Source organism: Neofelis nebulosa, chromosome 5, assembly GCF_028018385.1.
Source record: "Neofelis nebulosa isolate mNeoNeb1 chromosome 5, mNeoNeb1.pri, whole genome shotgun sequence".
In the NCBI taxonomy this organism is placed as follows: Eukaryota; Metazoa; Chordata; class Mammalia; order Carnivora; family Felidae; genus Neofelis; species Neofelis nebulosa.
This window is the reverse complement of record NC_080786.1, coordinates 159,413,075-159,429,056: the sequence shown is the minus strand read 5'-3', so window position 1 is coordinate 159,429,056 and position 15,982 is coordinate 159,413,075. Positions and strand designations below refer to the sequence as shown.

Here is a 15,982-nt window from a genome sequence, read left to right as displayed (position 1 = left end):
CTACGGACATGGGTCACTGTAACGGACCTCGTGAGCAGCTTGGTGGCGGATGGCACTGTCCTTTGTACCAGAGAACAATGTCTCTGTCCAAGGCCTTTCCTCCTTGAAAACTCAAACCAGAATGCCTCTTCCTGCCCCCGGTGCAGACTCAGCTAGGCCTGGGTCTAGTTTCTGAATTAGTTGGTGCTAAGGGTTTGCTGAGTGCACGAAGGGTGGCTGAAGGAAGATGGAGCATCTACGTGATGGGGGAAGACTCTGGCAGAAGCTCTGTGCACCCAAAAGATCCACTAGCCTCTGCGTCCACTCCATCCACTTCCCTCTTGCTGGGAAGCAGACCCCCCTTTCCATGACCACTGACAGAGTGCCCATTCTGGGAACCCTCAGCCAGGGAGCCCTCACCATTAGGTCACACGGGGTGCCTTTGGCATCGAGAGGTGCTGTGGACACACTAGGGTTGGGCCCCCTTCACCCTTTCCCAATTATCCCCAAAGTTTTGCAGACTGAAACGTTGGGCATTTATCAATAGCGCCATGACCATGAACCAAGTGGATGGCTGTTGGCTATCGATATGGCAAAGCTAGACAAGTCGATTCAGTTGTTCACAGTGGACACCTGTCTTCCAGGGGTCACACCAGCAGTCCCTTTCAGCCCCTGGAAAACACCCATAGTGATGGTTATCCAAAACATCCAACCCTTTGTTGGTACACTGTCTCCCTAAGCTTTTTTATTATTTGGGCAATAGTACATATTCCTTTTATAGTGGGATATTTATATTTACAATGTCTTATTACCTCATGTGATATTGTGACATAATAAGAAATATATGTTTGGTCTTTGTGCCCCCCAGTTCTGAAGCCTTGGAACTCCCTGAGTGATGGGGTGAGGGGGGCATCTTCTGTTGTTCATAACAAGCTCCCTCCAACCACACTCGGGACTATGCTAATAAGGTGGGTGACTCTTTGAGGATGGGGGCTGGACTCTAAAGGAATAGGCCACAGGATCAGCAGGGGGAACTTTTAGCCCCTCTCCCAGCCTCAGGGAGGGGAGGGGAGGGGAGGGGAGGGGAGGGGAGGGGAGGGGAGGGGGGCTGGAGATCGACTCAACCACCAGTAGCCAATGAGTTCATTAATCATCCCTACAAAATGGAACCTTCAACCGAACACAAAAGGATGGGGTTCAGAGAACTTCCAGGCCTGTGAACACGTGGAGGTGTGGGGAGGGGGATGCACCCAGAGGGCGGGGAAGCTCTGGGCCCTTCCCACTGCATACCTCGCCCTGTGCACCTCTTCCATTTCTCTGTTCCTGAGTCGTTCTAGCAAAGTACTGAACCCGAGGAGGGGGTCGTGGGAGCCCCCGGTTTATGGGCAGTCAGTCAGAAGCATGTGTGGTCCTGGGCAGTCTTGTGGGACTGAGCCCCTAACCTGTGATGTCTGTGCGAACTCCAGGCAGATTGTGTGAGAACCGAACCGAACGGTAAGACACGCAGCCGTTGTCAGAGAACTGGTCAATGTAGGGAAAAAAACATATATGTGGTGTCAGACATGTTCTATCGGTAAAATACAGATCATAGCACATCAGTTGGCGGATTTTATACATTAAAAAACTGGCTACTGGTTTCAGGCACAGTGCTGTTGTTTTCCTCCATTTTGTCCCTTCTGCTAAGCCTACTCTCTCCATACAATATCTTTAAAATTTTTTATTTTGAAATCATCTTAGCCTGATATAATAGTAAAAAATTAATAAACATTTTAATTTTTATGGTTACCTAGTGCATTGATCTGGGTCCAAGTGGATGTAAAGAATTATGAAAGTACAACAACAAAGTAACTACACAGAGAAATCTCAAGGGCTCCCCAGGGATGAGGGAGAGCAAGCGTCCAAAGGAAGACAGACCGACAAGGACCCTTGCCCAAGGCTGGGCTTGGCTGGCTGCCCAAGCTGGAGCCGGTCCACAGCCCATGGGGCCCCGTGTGTTACTGCCAGCACAAGCATGCAAGACCCTGGCCACTCTCCACCCCGGCCTCGTGCCAGCGCTGCAGGGGGCACCCCGAGGAGGGATGAGGCAGGGTCGTCTCCTCGCCACTCCAAATGAGGGCAGAGAGCCACTCAGGCTCAGGGCGCCCTCTGCGAACACAACCCCTGCGTGAGCGCACCCTCATCCCGGCCTATCTGCATCGCAGCTGTGGACTTGGGAGCACAGAACCAACGCGAACATAAGGCTGTGGCTGCTGATGTGCCCATGAGCAATCTCCGACCCAGAACCGTGGGCCGCCTACCGACATCTCTGAAACAATGACACGCTATGTCCTTAGCTCACAAGCAGGGTAAAATCACAGCGCTCCCCAGTCCTTGACACACCCCTGCGGAGGACAGGTGAACCCAGGCTGCTGGGTAGGTGCACAGAGGACGCTGGGGTGCAAGCCTGAGCTGTGCAGTGACAGTTCCAAGAAGGTGAGGAGACCTCCAGGGCACAGGCAGGCTGAGGAGGGCCGGGGGACACGCAGAGGGGTGGCGAGCTGCTGTGAGCACAAGTTCTACGGAGTCCGTGTCAGAGACCCAGGGCAAAGTAACCACCGGGTCCAGGCCAGGCTGCTGAGTCACCGAGTGCTGTCCTCTCTGGACACGGGGCTGGACACCATCAGATGCTGTAAAGGACACTGAAGCAGGACTGAGACAAAGCGAGACCCGCCCCACAAGGAGCAGGAGGAGAAGCCCCTGCTAAAGCCCTCTCTGCCGAACTCAGCAGGTGCGCAGAGGAGGGCCAGGCCGCGAGCAGCGCACAAACACTGAGGCGGCCAGAGAGGCGGATAATGATGGGCAAGTCCGGCCATTCGTCGACTCAGCATCCATCAGCAGCAACCCACATGCATGGGGACCCCTGGTAACAATTGAGTGCTTCTCTGTTTCTACCTTAAAAGACACAACCGATTCTGTTACTGGTGGTTCTTCTCCAAATGAGAAGGTGCACAGTCCCAGGGCGGTCATTGTGCCCATCTCTGGCTCTGTTAATTACCCCCCCAAGTTCAGCCAGGGTTCCACTGAAAATTCAGTTACCTAAAGAGGAATGAAATGCTACCCTCCAACAGCTTGTTTGTAAAATAAAAAATGGGAAGGAGAAAGAAGAAAAAGGTTGGTAAATAAACACGTGTGGGTAACAAGCAAACGCTGTGCAAGCTTCTACAGGCCCATTTATGTAACCGGTCACAAGGTCACCATTGACACTCATGGCTTCCTTCTTCAACTACCCATTCCATATGTCCTTGGCCCTCAGCAGGAACCTGTTCTGGATTCCTTATTTTGGTAGGATGACCCAAACCTTCATCCCTGAAGGGCCCGGGTCCTCAATAGTCCTGCTTTATTTTAATTTTTTGGTTGCTGTAGTTTTCCAGTAATCCCTACTGGTGGTCATGGAAGTACTGAGAGATGTCCCAGCAAATGTCCTGTGTCCCCAGTCCTCCCTGCCTCTACTGTGTAGGTAACCAGACTCTCCTCTCTGACTCTCCCCTCCATGATTGGGATCAATTACTCAGGCTAGTGGATTAACCCTTTTTTTGCCTGACAGTTTAGAGGCATAAGGAGCCCAAAGTGGCTAGGTGGCAGTCTCAGCTTCTAATTCAGTGGGACCACTGCTATGACCCCTGAGGAAGCACTCCGCTCTGGAGACAGATCTCCAAACCATCTCAAAGTTGCCAGGACAAGAAACAAAAATTCTGCAAGTAGGTCATGAAGTGCACTAATGAGAGGGACACCTGTACTTCCAACTCTTGATTCCCAGACCTGCACATCCCGGCAATGGGGACACAGCCGCACATAATGGACCCTGATTCCAAGTGTGTATGGCATCCGATAAGATAGAACCCATCCTTTCAGGATGTTACCTCCCTTAACTGACTCTTCAGGAAGCTGTCTCGCCTTTCACTGTCAGCCCCTTCTGAGTTAGTGGACATGGGACAAGACCAGTGAATCTTACGGGCCTGAGCCCATCGCGGCATTTTCCTTGCTGTGGAATCAGTTCCTTGATGATACACAGTGCTGTCCACAACGCCATTACAGTAGATAAGGCTTTTGTGACGTCATGGGCTTTGGTGCTGGCAGAAACAATACAGTGGAGGGAAGTCAAATCCATACCCAGAACATATATCTATTCCAGTGAGGACAAGTCTCTGCCCCGTCTGTGATGGAAGAGGCCCAGTGTAACCGGCCACCAGGCGCCTGGCGGCTCACCGCAGGGCTCGGTGTTGGCAGACCAGACACCTGGGGGCGGCAGGAGCTGGGGCAGCTTCGGTGAGGGGGAGTCCATGTTGTCGAGCACGCGCACGCCTCCACCCCTGCCACGTGGCCACTCTGTTCACGGGCACATGGAGCAAGCCCTGGCATGGCTGTGGCGAGAGCTGGCTGACACACACGGGGCTGATCATTTTCCTTCTGATTATGAGGAGACCCTTCTGCAGTGCACGTCCGTCGGCGGGCATTGGCTCAGAACACAAATGTGTTCACAGACTGCTCCTCGACAAAGGTCCATCCACACGCCTTCCCCAGGGCCTCCTGTCACCAATTTTCCAATCCTGTTCCTTCCAAGTTGCTGACCAACCAAATCACTAGCAACTGCCCCCAAATGGATACAGATCCATACTCTGGCCACTGCTCACTCCAGACATAGTGGACAACCACAGGCACGGCTCAAAGTTCTGCCATGAGAGGATTCCTTTACCACTGTCCTTCAGGGTGAGCTTTGAGCGGGGTGCCGCTCTGTACCCATCCAATTCAGGTGGTGCCAGCATGGCACACGCACCCACCTGTGAGCCAGCACAAGCGTCTTCTGTCATAGTCAACAGCTTGTAAAAATACCCCAGGAGGGGCACCTGGGGGGTTCAGTCGGTTAAGCCTCCAACTGTCGATTTCAGCTCAGGTCACGGTCTCAAGGTTTCATGAGTTCAAGCCCACAGTCAGTGCAGAACCTGCTTGGGATTCTCCTTCTCTCTCTCTGCCCCTCCCGTGCTCACTGTCTCTGACTCTCTCAAAATAAATAAATAAACTTAAAAAAAAAAATAAAGACAGAAATACCCCAGGAGTCCACAGACATGGATTGAGAAAAAGGAGGCAATGCAACAGGACTTGGTGTCCAAGGACTCAGAGCCACCTGCTCATGCCTCCTAGACATTTCCATTCGATAATACGCTACTGTTACACACACCCAGACTTATGGCGACGTGGATCAGACAGCACTTGAGCTGCATGGTTTCCTGATGTCCCAGGGTTAGGTGTTCAGTCTCCACTGAGGTCTAACAGCAAACCAGAAGCTGTTCTTTTTTTCTTTTTTAAAATTTTTTTAATGTTTGTGTTTGAGAGAGAAAGAGAGAGAAAGAAAGAGAGAGAGAGGCAGACTGCAAGTGGGGGAGGGGCAGAGAGAGGGAGACACAGAATCCAAAGCAGGCTCCAGGCTCCGAGCTGTCTGCACAGAGCCTGATGCGGGGCTCGAACTCCTGAACGTCAAGATCATGACCTGAGCCGAAGTCCAACGCTCAGCCGACTGAACCAGCCAAGTGCCCCTGAGAAGCTGTTCTCAAAATGGGAATAGCTAGCTGCCAAACAAGACACAGACTTGCTTCAAAATCCTAGAAGGACCCTCCTATCAGCGCTTGTCAGAGGGTCCGTACTGCGTCCACGTGTGCCAGAGACACTTCAAATATCATCAGATCTGCAGGATCCTCTGAACCAATGGTAACACAGCTTGGCCTGCAGCCTAAACTTGCTCTGGTCCCCACCGGAAATGCCAGCCTCATGGATGGAAGTAGCACACGCACATGTAGTATATGTCATGTCTAAAGCCCCCAAACCTCAACCAAATGTTATGCCTCTTTTCCCAGCAGGTGGTGCCCGGGGGGTTCTCCAACACGCTCCAGAGCACTGACACCACCCCTGGAACTTCACTGAGGTGGTGGCCCCTAAAGATTTGGGGGCCTTCTCTCCCCCTGTCCAGTTTGCAGATGTCTTATGAAGGCATCAGACCCAGTCAGCGTCCTGTCTTCAGTAGAGTGGGCCAGTGTGCTGCTGGTCAAGGTCTCCGTAGACAATACTCTGGCATTGAGCAGGAGAGCGGATGTATCCCTGAGGCAACGCTGTGAGGGTCTGCCTGCAGCCTGCCAGGTAAAAGCAAACTATTTCTGGTGGGTCTTAACATTGGTTTTGAGTAACAGATGCCCAGTGCCAGGGCCTGTGATGATCTTCTCCAGGAGAGATGTTGCATCTGGCACAGCAGCTGAAGCCACCAGCTGACCACATTTGCGACAGTCCCCACTCTCCCTAATCCACACGCCGTCTGCACAGGCCAAACTGGCAAGTGAAATGGGTTTGTGCTTAGTATCACCACCCCTTCTTATGCCAATTCTTTGAGAACGGCATTCATCTCTGAATTCTCCCAGGGGTGCAGTGTTTCTCAGTTTACTGTCACGATAAGAAGGGGACGTTCTAGGAATGTTCCCCTAGCTTTGCCTGTCATAATGGTCCTCAGCTGGTATGTAAGAGTGCCAGTGAGGGGATTCTGCCAGTGGCCAACTATGTCTGTTTCGATTATACTTTCAGGTGCACCTCCTGGGCCCACTGTGAGCTGGTCTAGTTCAGACTCTATCACCTGACCACCACAAATTCCTACATGGACTAGTGGGCCATGGTGCCATTTTGTTGCCCCAGGAATTAGGACCAACTCAGAGCCCATATCTCATAACCCGTGGAGAGGTCTAAGTGTTTCCTTTCAGATCTAAATGTTTTCACTATGTGGTCACATTTGGGAGTAGCTGCAGGTCCCTTGGGGAAGGTATAAATGAAGGTTCTTAATGTGTACTGGCAATAAGTACAAGGGCCTTGTCTCAAGGGAACCTGGCCTCACCTTCAATCAAGAGACTCGGGGTCCAACCCAACTTAAGTCTGGAAACTTGGGAGACAGGCTGCGATTCTCCACACTGGTGATTCAAGTCAGATTTTGATTACCAGACCTGGAGTTTTTCCTGTCGTGTGGGTTAAGGACTGCTTGAGTAGGCTGTGCATCTATCTCATTCCCAGGGACACTGTAATCAGACAACCATTGCCAAAGATCTCCACGGACCAAAGCATTCTGACTACTGGTATGCCCCTCTGCCATCACCCCACTGAGATTCAGGAAGCCTGTCCCAAAGGCACCATCTCACATGGTCATCTGTAGGCTATGAAGAGCTTCCTACGTGTTCTACTCAAGAGCATAATTCTCATTGCTTTTGTGCAGGGCTCTCCTGTGGAATGCAGGGGTAGGGACTAGATGTGCAGGTCACATGTGACTAGACCAGGGGTCCAGTCCAATGAGATGAGACCCCAAGTTGGCGAATTGGGAGAGGGGGCCAGGGTCATCTGGAAGTGTGAAGGCCAAGGAGGAACCGTGGGCCCCAGACAACCTTGTGGATGAGGGCCATGAGCATCCCTCTCCCAGGATGGTTTTAATTTGCCCTAAGTAGCTCCTCTGTCAAGAGGTGGTGCTGACAGCCGGTGAGGTCACATGCACCCTCCCCTGTTCTTGTGAAGTCTTGTGTTTGTGAGGTCCTGTGGGTGGGTACAGGGTGCCACCCCGGGGGCCCCATAGCACTTGAAAGCCCCTCTCATCCAGAGGGTGGAACCTCTCTCAGCCTGTGAGCCCTGGCACCCCTCTCCCCCAACTCTGCTCCCACAGAGCCTGAAACACAGTAGGCACAAGTCCTACTTGGCTGTCCCAGGAGGCTGCGCCGTGTGTATCCAGAGGGCAGGCCCCTTGCTTGGGCATCCAGTAGCTGAATGAATAGATTCCAAACTCCTTTTTTCTCTGCAGGAGTGGGCTGAAGCTGTTCTGTGTACACTGAAGGGTGAACACAGGGTGAACCCGTGCCTAGTGCCTGGCACACACCACCCAGTGCCCCTGCTTTACAGAACACACATGCATGTGACCCTTCACCAGGCATCAACCTGTGGGGCAGCCGAGGACATAGGATCAAACCACACCACTCAGATCCTACCTCATGCAGGTGTGGGTGCAGGCTGGGGGTCTAGGACGGGACAGCTCAAGCCCCAAGGCTCGCAGCTCAGTGCTGTTTCCAGGACATACTTCCAGGTATCGAGTAGTCAAGAATTTCCTGGTAAAACAGATGACAACAAAACAGCTGTGACCACGGACATCTTGCATCCTGATCCTTCGAACGTGGCGGCTGTGAGCCCGAGTCAGCAGAAGGGCCCTGATTCTGATTCAGATGTCCTTTGAGGAGTTTGAGGCCACTGCTTTCTGTGTAATTTGGCTAAAGGAGTGGCTGCCTTTGGGGTTCCACTTGGAAACAGCTCAGGAAGGGTACAGCTGAGGACGGCAGGGGGTCTGGACCCGCTTTCCTGTGGCCGCTGTGAGGCCCCAGCGAGGGGAGCACCAGCAGCACCTCTCTGCAAAACAGAGGCTGACAGTCTGTGAGGTCGCCCCAGGGTGAGGGAGGAGGCCTTGGGGTGCACCTGGCAAGTGTCCTCCATCACATTAAATGAGGCTGTTCCCCTCAAATATCAGGGATCTGTTTTGCCATGTGTTTCTGGAGCAGCCCTTCTCAGCAGGGTGGGGGTGGGGGGTTGCTGTCCAGGAGGCCTTGGGGTGGCCAGGGCTAGTGGGGACGAGCAGGGGGAAGGCTGGGAGGCAGCAGACGGCGCAGGGGCCTCTCCGCTGGAAAGCCGCCCACGGGCCCTTCGTCCTTGTGTTCAGCCTGTCCTTGGAAGCGCCACGGTCTTGGCTGCACATTTGCTTTGTTTGAATCAATTACTCGGTCTCTCTCCTCGCCCCACCCCCAACCTTGCCTTTAGAGGAACATCAATATTCATGTATAAATTAAAAAATAGCACAAAAAGCTGACTCTCTACTTCCTGCCCCACGGGCCATTTTCTTCCTTGGCCCAAGCGCAGTCCTGGCTCCCCAGCGAGTCCCCGGGTGGCCGCCGGTCAAAGCGGCCCTGTGTGCGGGCCTGGCCGCCAGCTGCCCCCACCCCCACCCACCGCCCCCATTGGCTGCCCGGGCCTGCAGCGCCGCGCCCCACCGCCCGGGAGGAATAAGAGGCGCCCCACAACACTCCTGCCACTCTGGACGCCACAGCCAGGAGGTGACAGGAGCGGCCACCAGGAGCCACTGACGTGAGGACACTCAGGGAGAACCTGAGGGAACCGAGAGGGTGGGGTGGGGTGGGAACTAGGTGTAGGTTGGAAAGCCCTTTTCGGATGATTGGCAGCATTTCATACATGGGGAGCTTTTTTTCTTTTTAAATTTAAATGCAAGTTAGTTAACATCCAGTGTGGTCTTGGTTTCAGGAGCAGAACCCAGAGATTCATCTCTGACATATGACGCCCAGTGCTCATCCCTAAAAGTGCCCTCCTTAACCCCCATCCCCCACTTAACCCCCTACCCCCACCCCTCCGCCACCCCCACCGTCATCAACCCTCAGAACCCTCAGTTCTCTGTATTTAAGAGCCTCTTATGGTTTGCCATAAGTCTCTGTTTTTATCTTAGTTTTCCTTCCCTTATTACTGCTTTGTGGACATGAATGCGTCAACTCTAGGCAGCTAGAGGTTCACTCTGCCTGAGTTTTACACCACAAATCAGAGAACCCTCAAGGACAGTGGCTCGAGGTGGCTGCTGACATTTCCGCAGAGGTACTAACAAACGTTGCTTCTTCCCTAACTCTCTGAAGAGCAGGGTTTCTGCTGAGCATGACTGGCAAGCAGAGTGAGGTCAGCCCTACTCAGAAACAAATGCTTTCCTTTCCTGTTGCTTGAGTCCTGGGTTTGCAACCGCTTCTCAGTTTTCCCTCAACAAGGAAATGCCAGGGTCCCCCTGGACACCACCCAGAAATTACATGACAATTGGGAGGTCTTTACAAGTAAATTACAATCTCGGTCAAAGAGTTTTTGTGGGTTTAATTTCTTCAGTCTTAGAATTTCTCAGGGAGGTAGGCCGCTTCCCTGGGGGGCGGGGGGGGGGGGGGGAGCCCCTCACCACATCCTGTGTGTTGTGTCCTTCCAAAAGGAGTTAAAGCCCAGACGCCCTCTTGCTTTCCACATAAAAAGATCAATGCAGGAATAAGAGGCAAATTAATGCAAGAATAACATTCACGGAACTAAGTGGAAAGGAAATATGGATATTTGATTTCCATTTCTCTTAAAAGATAAGCTTTAAACCATCCATTGTTTCTTAGCAAAAGGAAGAATTTAAAAGGAAAAAAAAATTTAGTGTGGTTATGAAGAAAATTACATTATATGTTTTCAAACATATGCAATATGTTTTATGCCTTTCCTTCAAAAAAATCCCACTAGGGGTGCCTGCGTGGCTCAGTTGGTTGAGTGTTCAGCTCAGCTCAGGTCGTGATCTAATGGTTCATGAGTTCAAGCCCTGCACTGGGCTCCAAGATGACAGCGCAGAGCCTGCTTGGGATTCTCTCTTTCTCCCTCTCTCTTTGCGCCTCCCTTGCTTGCATTCTCTCTCTCTCAAAATAAATAAATAAACTTAAAAAAAAAATCCCACTAGCCATACTTCACAAAAAAATAATTTAAGCTCTCCTTCCCTGACGTATCACAGACTTTGTGAAGTATCAGAATGATGCAAAAGTTTCTTGGGTTTCTTGTTTTGTTTCCAAAAGAGAAAACCTGAATGTAAAGGATAGGAAAGAATGAAATGTTAAAAGATTTTAATCTATCTGAATTGTTCTATCTATGTGTGATAGAGCTGACTTTTAGGGACTGTAGGGCAAAACAAAGGATACTGATTATTAATAGGGTGACTTTAGCAAAGATGAGGTCAAGACAAAAATCCTCAATCCTTTCTCTCTGAGAAATCAGAAATAAATAAAAATTTAAAAATTTCTTCCAGTTTATTTTCTAGATATAAGTGACATGTCCAACACGGGAATGATTTTTCCACAATTAGATGTAGTTCTCAGATCTATTTTGTTTGTTTGTTTTTTGATGGGGGACATTTTAATCAACAGAAATCTGAATTTTAAAAGTCACAGATAATGTCAAATAATGATCTAGAAATTGAATATAATCTACCCGGCAGACAGATGTGGAGGCTTCTCCCTCTGGGACCTGGGGGGAGGGGTTACTCATCAGACCTGCCCCCCGCCCCCCTAAGTACCCCCAGAGCTGTAGGCCCGAGTCTCAGATCTATTTTGAACTGTCATAGAGCAAAGATTTTGTCCTGGTCGGAACTCAAGGCCATGGGTTGGTAAATTTCTCTGGCTGAGTGTCTCAGTTTTTGAAACAATCGACAAATTGTCCTCTGTAAAACGTGCCTAATTCCCAGGATTAAACAGATATATCCTGCTTGCAGGCCACGGTCTGAGGTACATGTGGTGAATGAAGTAGGAAGTTTCATACTCTGATACCTGCAGAGAAACAGCAGCTCCCGGCACTGCGGGGGCGGGGAATGCTAGTGCCCGGCTGTGGCTCAGCCTCCTGCCCCATTTGTGCATCCCTGCCTCAGAGCCAGCCTCACTCTCTATGGCTTTATAATATATTTTTGTTTCTGGTTGGTCTTTGCGGATCTTTCATTGATCTTTCTCAAAAATGTTTGTGGCAATTCTGCCATGTTCGTTTTTCCAGTTCAGTTTTGCAGCTTTTTGGTCATGTTCCTCACCCATCAAAAAAATAAATAAATAAATAAATCTCTTAAACATTTTTATTTAAAGTGAGTTAAATTTATATATTATTAGAAAGGAAAGTTCCTGCATTTTTATGATCTTTAGAATCATTTGCAAGAAACTGCATTTTTCTTGCTCAACTTATTCTCAAGTAATATGTGTGTGTTGCTTTATGAATTTATGAATAGGATTTTTCTACCATGGTTTCTAATTGTTTATTGGTAGAATACAGGAATACTACTGATTTTTGTAGCTTCATTTTGCCCCTGGCCACCTTACTTCCTTCTAGATAATTCTAACAGCTTGCAGTCAGTGCTCTGCTCCCCTGTACTGTGTCACTTCATCTTGGAGCCCTGCAAGGGCAGAGGGTGGCCTACTGGGAAGGAAGCAGGAATCGACCCCCAGGCTCCCTCACTCCTGCACTACAGTCTTTTTGCTGAAGTTTCCCATTGGCCAAACCCAACCAGAAGCCAGAGGCCACGGGGACAGTGAAGGGAAGGGAGGGCAGGAGTGGCTCTGAGAGGCAGACGGGACAACTGCTCTCAGCCTGCAGGGGAGATGAGCCAAGGCCAGTCCAGCCCCTCCTCTGGGTTGAGGTCCGTAGAGCGAACGCATTAACTGTTCTGTGTGCAAACAAGGCAAAAAGCATGAGAAGGAATCTTTCCTTTGTGGACCCCTAGGATGTCTGAGCTGGAGAAGGCCATGGTGGCCCTCATTGATGTTTTCCATCAATATTCCGGAAGGGAGGGCGACAAGCACAAGCTGAAGAAATCTGAACTCAAGGAGCTCATCAACAATGAGCTTTCCCATTTTTTAGAGGTGAGTCTTGCTTTTTAAAAACGACAGTTTGCCATTTTCTTCTCCACTTAGAAAACCACCTGGACACTTCCTCTTTTGAGCTTCCCTGAAAGTGATTCCAGTTACATTTCAGGACTCCTAGGATGCTTCTGAAAACTTGTTTGTGCAACTGAACCCTCACTAGAGAGGCTAGCTTAGATGACCCCGCTGTTTTCATTTTCATCTGTTTTGTGTATAGTAGGAACAGCAAGGAAAAACTGCTATTTCAAAGGCAAAAGCACAGGTTCCAAATAATGCTGACTCTTCTATGAAAAATCTAAGGATTTACAGCAATAATGACAGAATGGGATGAAAAATATACTCATGACTTATCATGGGCCACAATTAACATACAAGAAAGATGTTAAAGATAGGCTCTTGATTTGAGGAAAGGACTGTTTTTGCTTTAGCTACAGGTTTAGCATCTGCCAGCGGATGCCATTCACTCAGCAAACATGACTGAGCAAGCACGACGTTTGCCACTGGGAGAGACACAAGCCCGAGGACACGGCCTCCGCGTCTGGGGCACCCAACCTGGCACGTCAATGAATGGCCACAGCCTACTTGACTGAGGGCATGAGAAGGGGCCTGTGCCCTCTGGAGGCTACAGGGCTTTTCAGGGGGATCCATGGAGTAAAAGACCCTAATTTAGGAAGCTGCGTGAGTGGTCCCGATAAACCGGTGGTGGAAGTAGGTCCAGATACCTATCCTGGACTCACTTCCCCGCCCACAATCTCCACTGCCTGAGGGTCAGTCACCCATTGTCTCCACTGCATACCAGTCTCATACCCTCGAGGCACTGAACTGCAATCCACCTGGCACCTGACCTTCCTTTAGTGTCCAGAACCAAGTTCACCGAAGTGACCAATCACACACACAGGAAATGGCCAAACAATGAACCAGGGCACTAAGGTCTGACCAAGAGCTAATTCCGGGGAAGATGCCAGAGCACCAGGACACGGCCCAGCTGCACGGTGACAAAGAGCCCCCCTCCGGAGCCAGCTGAGCCTCTCAGTGCATGATGAGCCCCAGGGTCCAGCAGCAAGGCTGGCGGGTTCTCCTGTCCACGCCCCGACCCAACTCTCCATCGCTGTGAATGGCACCGCCAGGTCAGAAGAGGCGCCTGTGCGCTTAGGGGTAGGGGGCATCTTCTGGGGCCGATTTCAAGACTCGTTTTCTCAGGCATGCAAGTTCAAGTGGCAGTTGGCCACCTGCACGTTCAGTTCTCCCACCAGTTCCACCTTCTAACAATCAAAAGTCCCAGTTTCTTCTGTAACAAGGATTGTTCTAAGGATGAAATGAGATAGTGTTGGTCAAGTACCAAACATACAGTGAAAGTACTTACCAATAATTATTAATTTTATAACAGGAAAAACTTAGCATGTGGGAACCACAATTTATAAAAGATAAATAGTTCATGGCAAGCACATCAAGATGTCATGAACATCTGTTGGCCTAGTTTTGTCAGGGTAATTCCAGGCTGGAGGCAAATCTATAATGGGATTGAAAGAGTGTACTGCTCCCCTCTGTCTGAGGCAGATGTTTCCAGGTCCCATCCAACCCCACTGGAATCAGTCCTTCACGTTTTTATATCCAGCCAGCTACACGCGACTGCTTCCGGGCAGGCTGTCTTGCTCCGGGGCCCGGCCATTCCGAACCAGCGCACTTGTGCTCTTTGCTCTTCGTGCCCCGCCGTTCCCACCACGTGTGTAGCCCTGCACAGCGTTGGCTCCTCTCACACCACTTACTGTGGGTTTCAGGGATGGGCAGCAGAGTCATCGGAAAAGTCCCATGATGCCAGAAAGCAACTCAAATGGCAAAAAGAACACAAGGAGTTAACAAATAAGGACTTCCACACGCAGAAACAGTGAAAACCTTGGGCGGAACCAAAAGTTCATTTTTTCTTCCAAGATGTTTGCTTACTACACGCTCGGGCTTATTTAGAACGTGTGTTTTAAGTATAGTGGAGCACAAGCTGCAGTTTTTCGAACCTGGTTGTTCCATTTAGTCTTTTCAAGTAGCCTGGGGCCCAGCAGACTCAAAGTAAGGTGGAAGAGAAGGCCCGGACCCCCAGAGACTTCTGCCCAGCCAAGAGCCCCCTGGTCACAGGAAAAAGCTTTCTGGTATTTTGCATTTTACATCTTAAGTTGCTTCTGATACAAATTATTAAGGTGAGCCAACGATTAATCATGTTTTGATGGCTCTAAACTTCATTTAAAAACAAGATGGGCAATGTCTCTTCTATCTCCTAGGAAATCAAGGAGCAGGAGGTGGTGGACAAAGTCATGGAAACTCTGGACAATGATGGAGACGGCGAATGTGATTTCCAGGAATTTATGGCCTTCGTTGCCATGGTTACCACTGCCTGCCACGAGTTCTTTGAACACGAGTGAAGCGGAGAGAGCTGTTCCTGTGGCAGAGACGAAGGTCACACAAGGACGCAGAGGGCAAGGGCTTGCAGGCTAGTAGGAGCTGAGCTTTCCAGCCGTGTTGTAGCTAACTAGGAAGCTTGATTCGCTTTGTCAATGACAAATTGAAAACCTCTTTCCAAGGGCCGTCTTCCAATGGCCCCCGTCACTATCCCTGCCCCGTTAGGCACACGTGTTAGCTGACTGGCCCCAGGGACTCGGTCACGACCGCTTAGGAGAGTGGGTTCTCGGTCACGGAGCGTGTGCTCCGCCCGCCGTCACGGCTGCGGAGAACCCTAACCCAGAAAGATCAAACCGGAACCAAAAACGACTCTGGACACTGGTGGCTTCCTTAAGTCTCCACCATTGCCAAACACACAAAGTTTTGCCCACCATCCTTTGAAAAGGCTGCCCTCCCTTAAATCTGTTATCATCGGCGCACAGGAATGTGCGCGGGGCACATCGTGGCGGCGCGGTGACAGCGAGGAGCTGTGGTGAGCTGTGACCCCGGGGAAATACTCAATACTAACGGTCCTAAAGGAGGAACATGTCTCCCAAGCCACCAAGTACTGGCATTTTAATTCTGACCGCAACTGCGGGTCACAGTTCCACACTCAGCGCAACTCCCCCGAGAGGCTCACAGCTCGCTGGGTCTGTGGGGGGACGCGTGAGCGGCAGGGGGAGCACCGCCCGCCCGAGCGGGGTTCCGCTCCCGTCTCGGGAGACAGGCGTTGTGCAAGTAACTCTCTTTGCTTGGCCTCCTCTCCTGTCCCTAAGGCGGTGGGTTCCTAAAGGGACGTGTCCGGTCTGTTGGGGTCATTCCCCGCTTGTCTGTGCCCGGCCGGGGTCTGCCCACGGCTGTTGGGAGAGTCAGTGCGTGTGCAAAGCTGAACTTTATGCTTGGGTATCCACGAATGCAAATGTGTTCTAAATATTAACAATCACTTCCAGGAAAATTCAAATTAACCTCATCCACCCCTTATTCTGCTGCTTTTTTTTAAGTGCACAGACTTGGAAATTCCTAAACCAATTGATTGCTTGTATTTGCATTAAATAAAAAGAGTCCTGTAACAATCCTCC

The 15,982-nt window shown here is 50.6% G+C and overlaps 2 protein-coding genes across 6 annotated transcripts in view; one reads left to right on the top strand and one right to left on the bottom strand.

The window, feature by feature from the left end:
* Positions 1 to 15,982, bottom strand: part of PRMT2 (protein arginine methyltransferase 2) — a 72,292-nt gene that overhangs the window by 55,664 nt on the left and 646 nt on the right. For 2 of the 4 annotated variants that reach the window (XM_058732344.1, XM_058732350.1), the window contains exon 2: positions 8,016 to 8,132. The exons of the other annotated variants lie outside the window; for them this stretch is intronic. The gene's annotated coding sequence lies outside the window, so the exon portion shown is untranslated. The remainder of the gene's footprint in view (positions 1 to 8,015; positions 8,133 to 15,982) is intronic. 4 annotated transcript variants of the gene reach the window in all.
* S100B (S100 calcium binding protein B) lies at positions 9,027 to 15,978 on the top strand. Of its 2 annotated transcripts, none has more exons than XM_058732353.1 (3): positions 9,027 to 9,156; positions 12,338 to 12,476; positions 14,747 to 15,978. In XM_058732353.1, the coding sequence occupies exons 2-3, from the start codon at positions 12,339 to 12,341 to the stop codon at positions 14,885 to 14,887; spliced, it is 279 nt and encodes a 92-aa protein (XP_058588336.1). In that variant the 5' UTR covers positions 9,027 to 9,156; position 12,338; the 3' UTR covers positions 14,888 to 15,978. The 2 variants fall into 2 exon arrangements, with proteins under 2 accessions (XP_058588336.1, XP_058588335.1); XM_058732352.1 differs by having other exon boundaries at positions 9,066 to 9,194.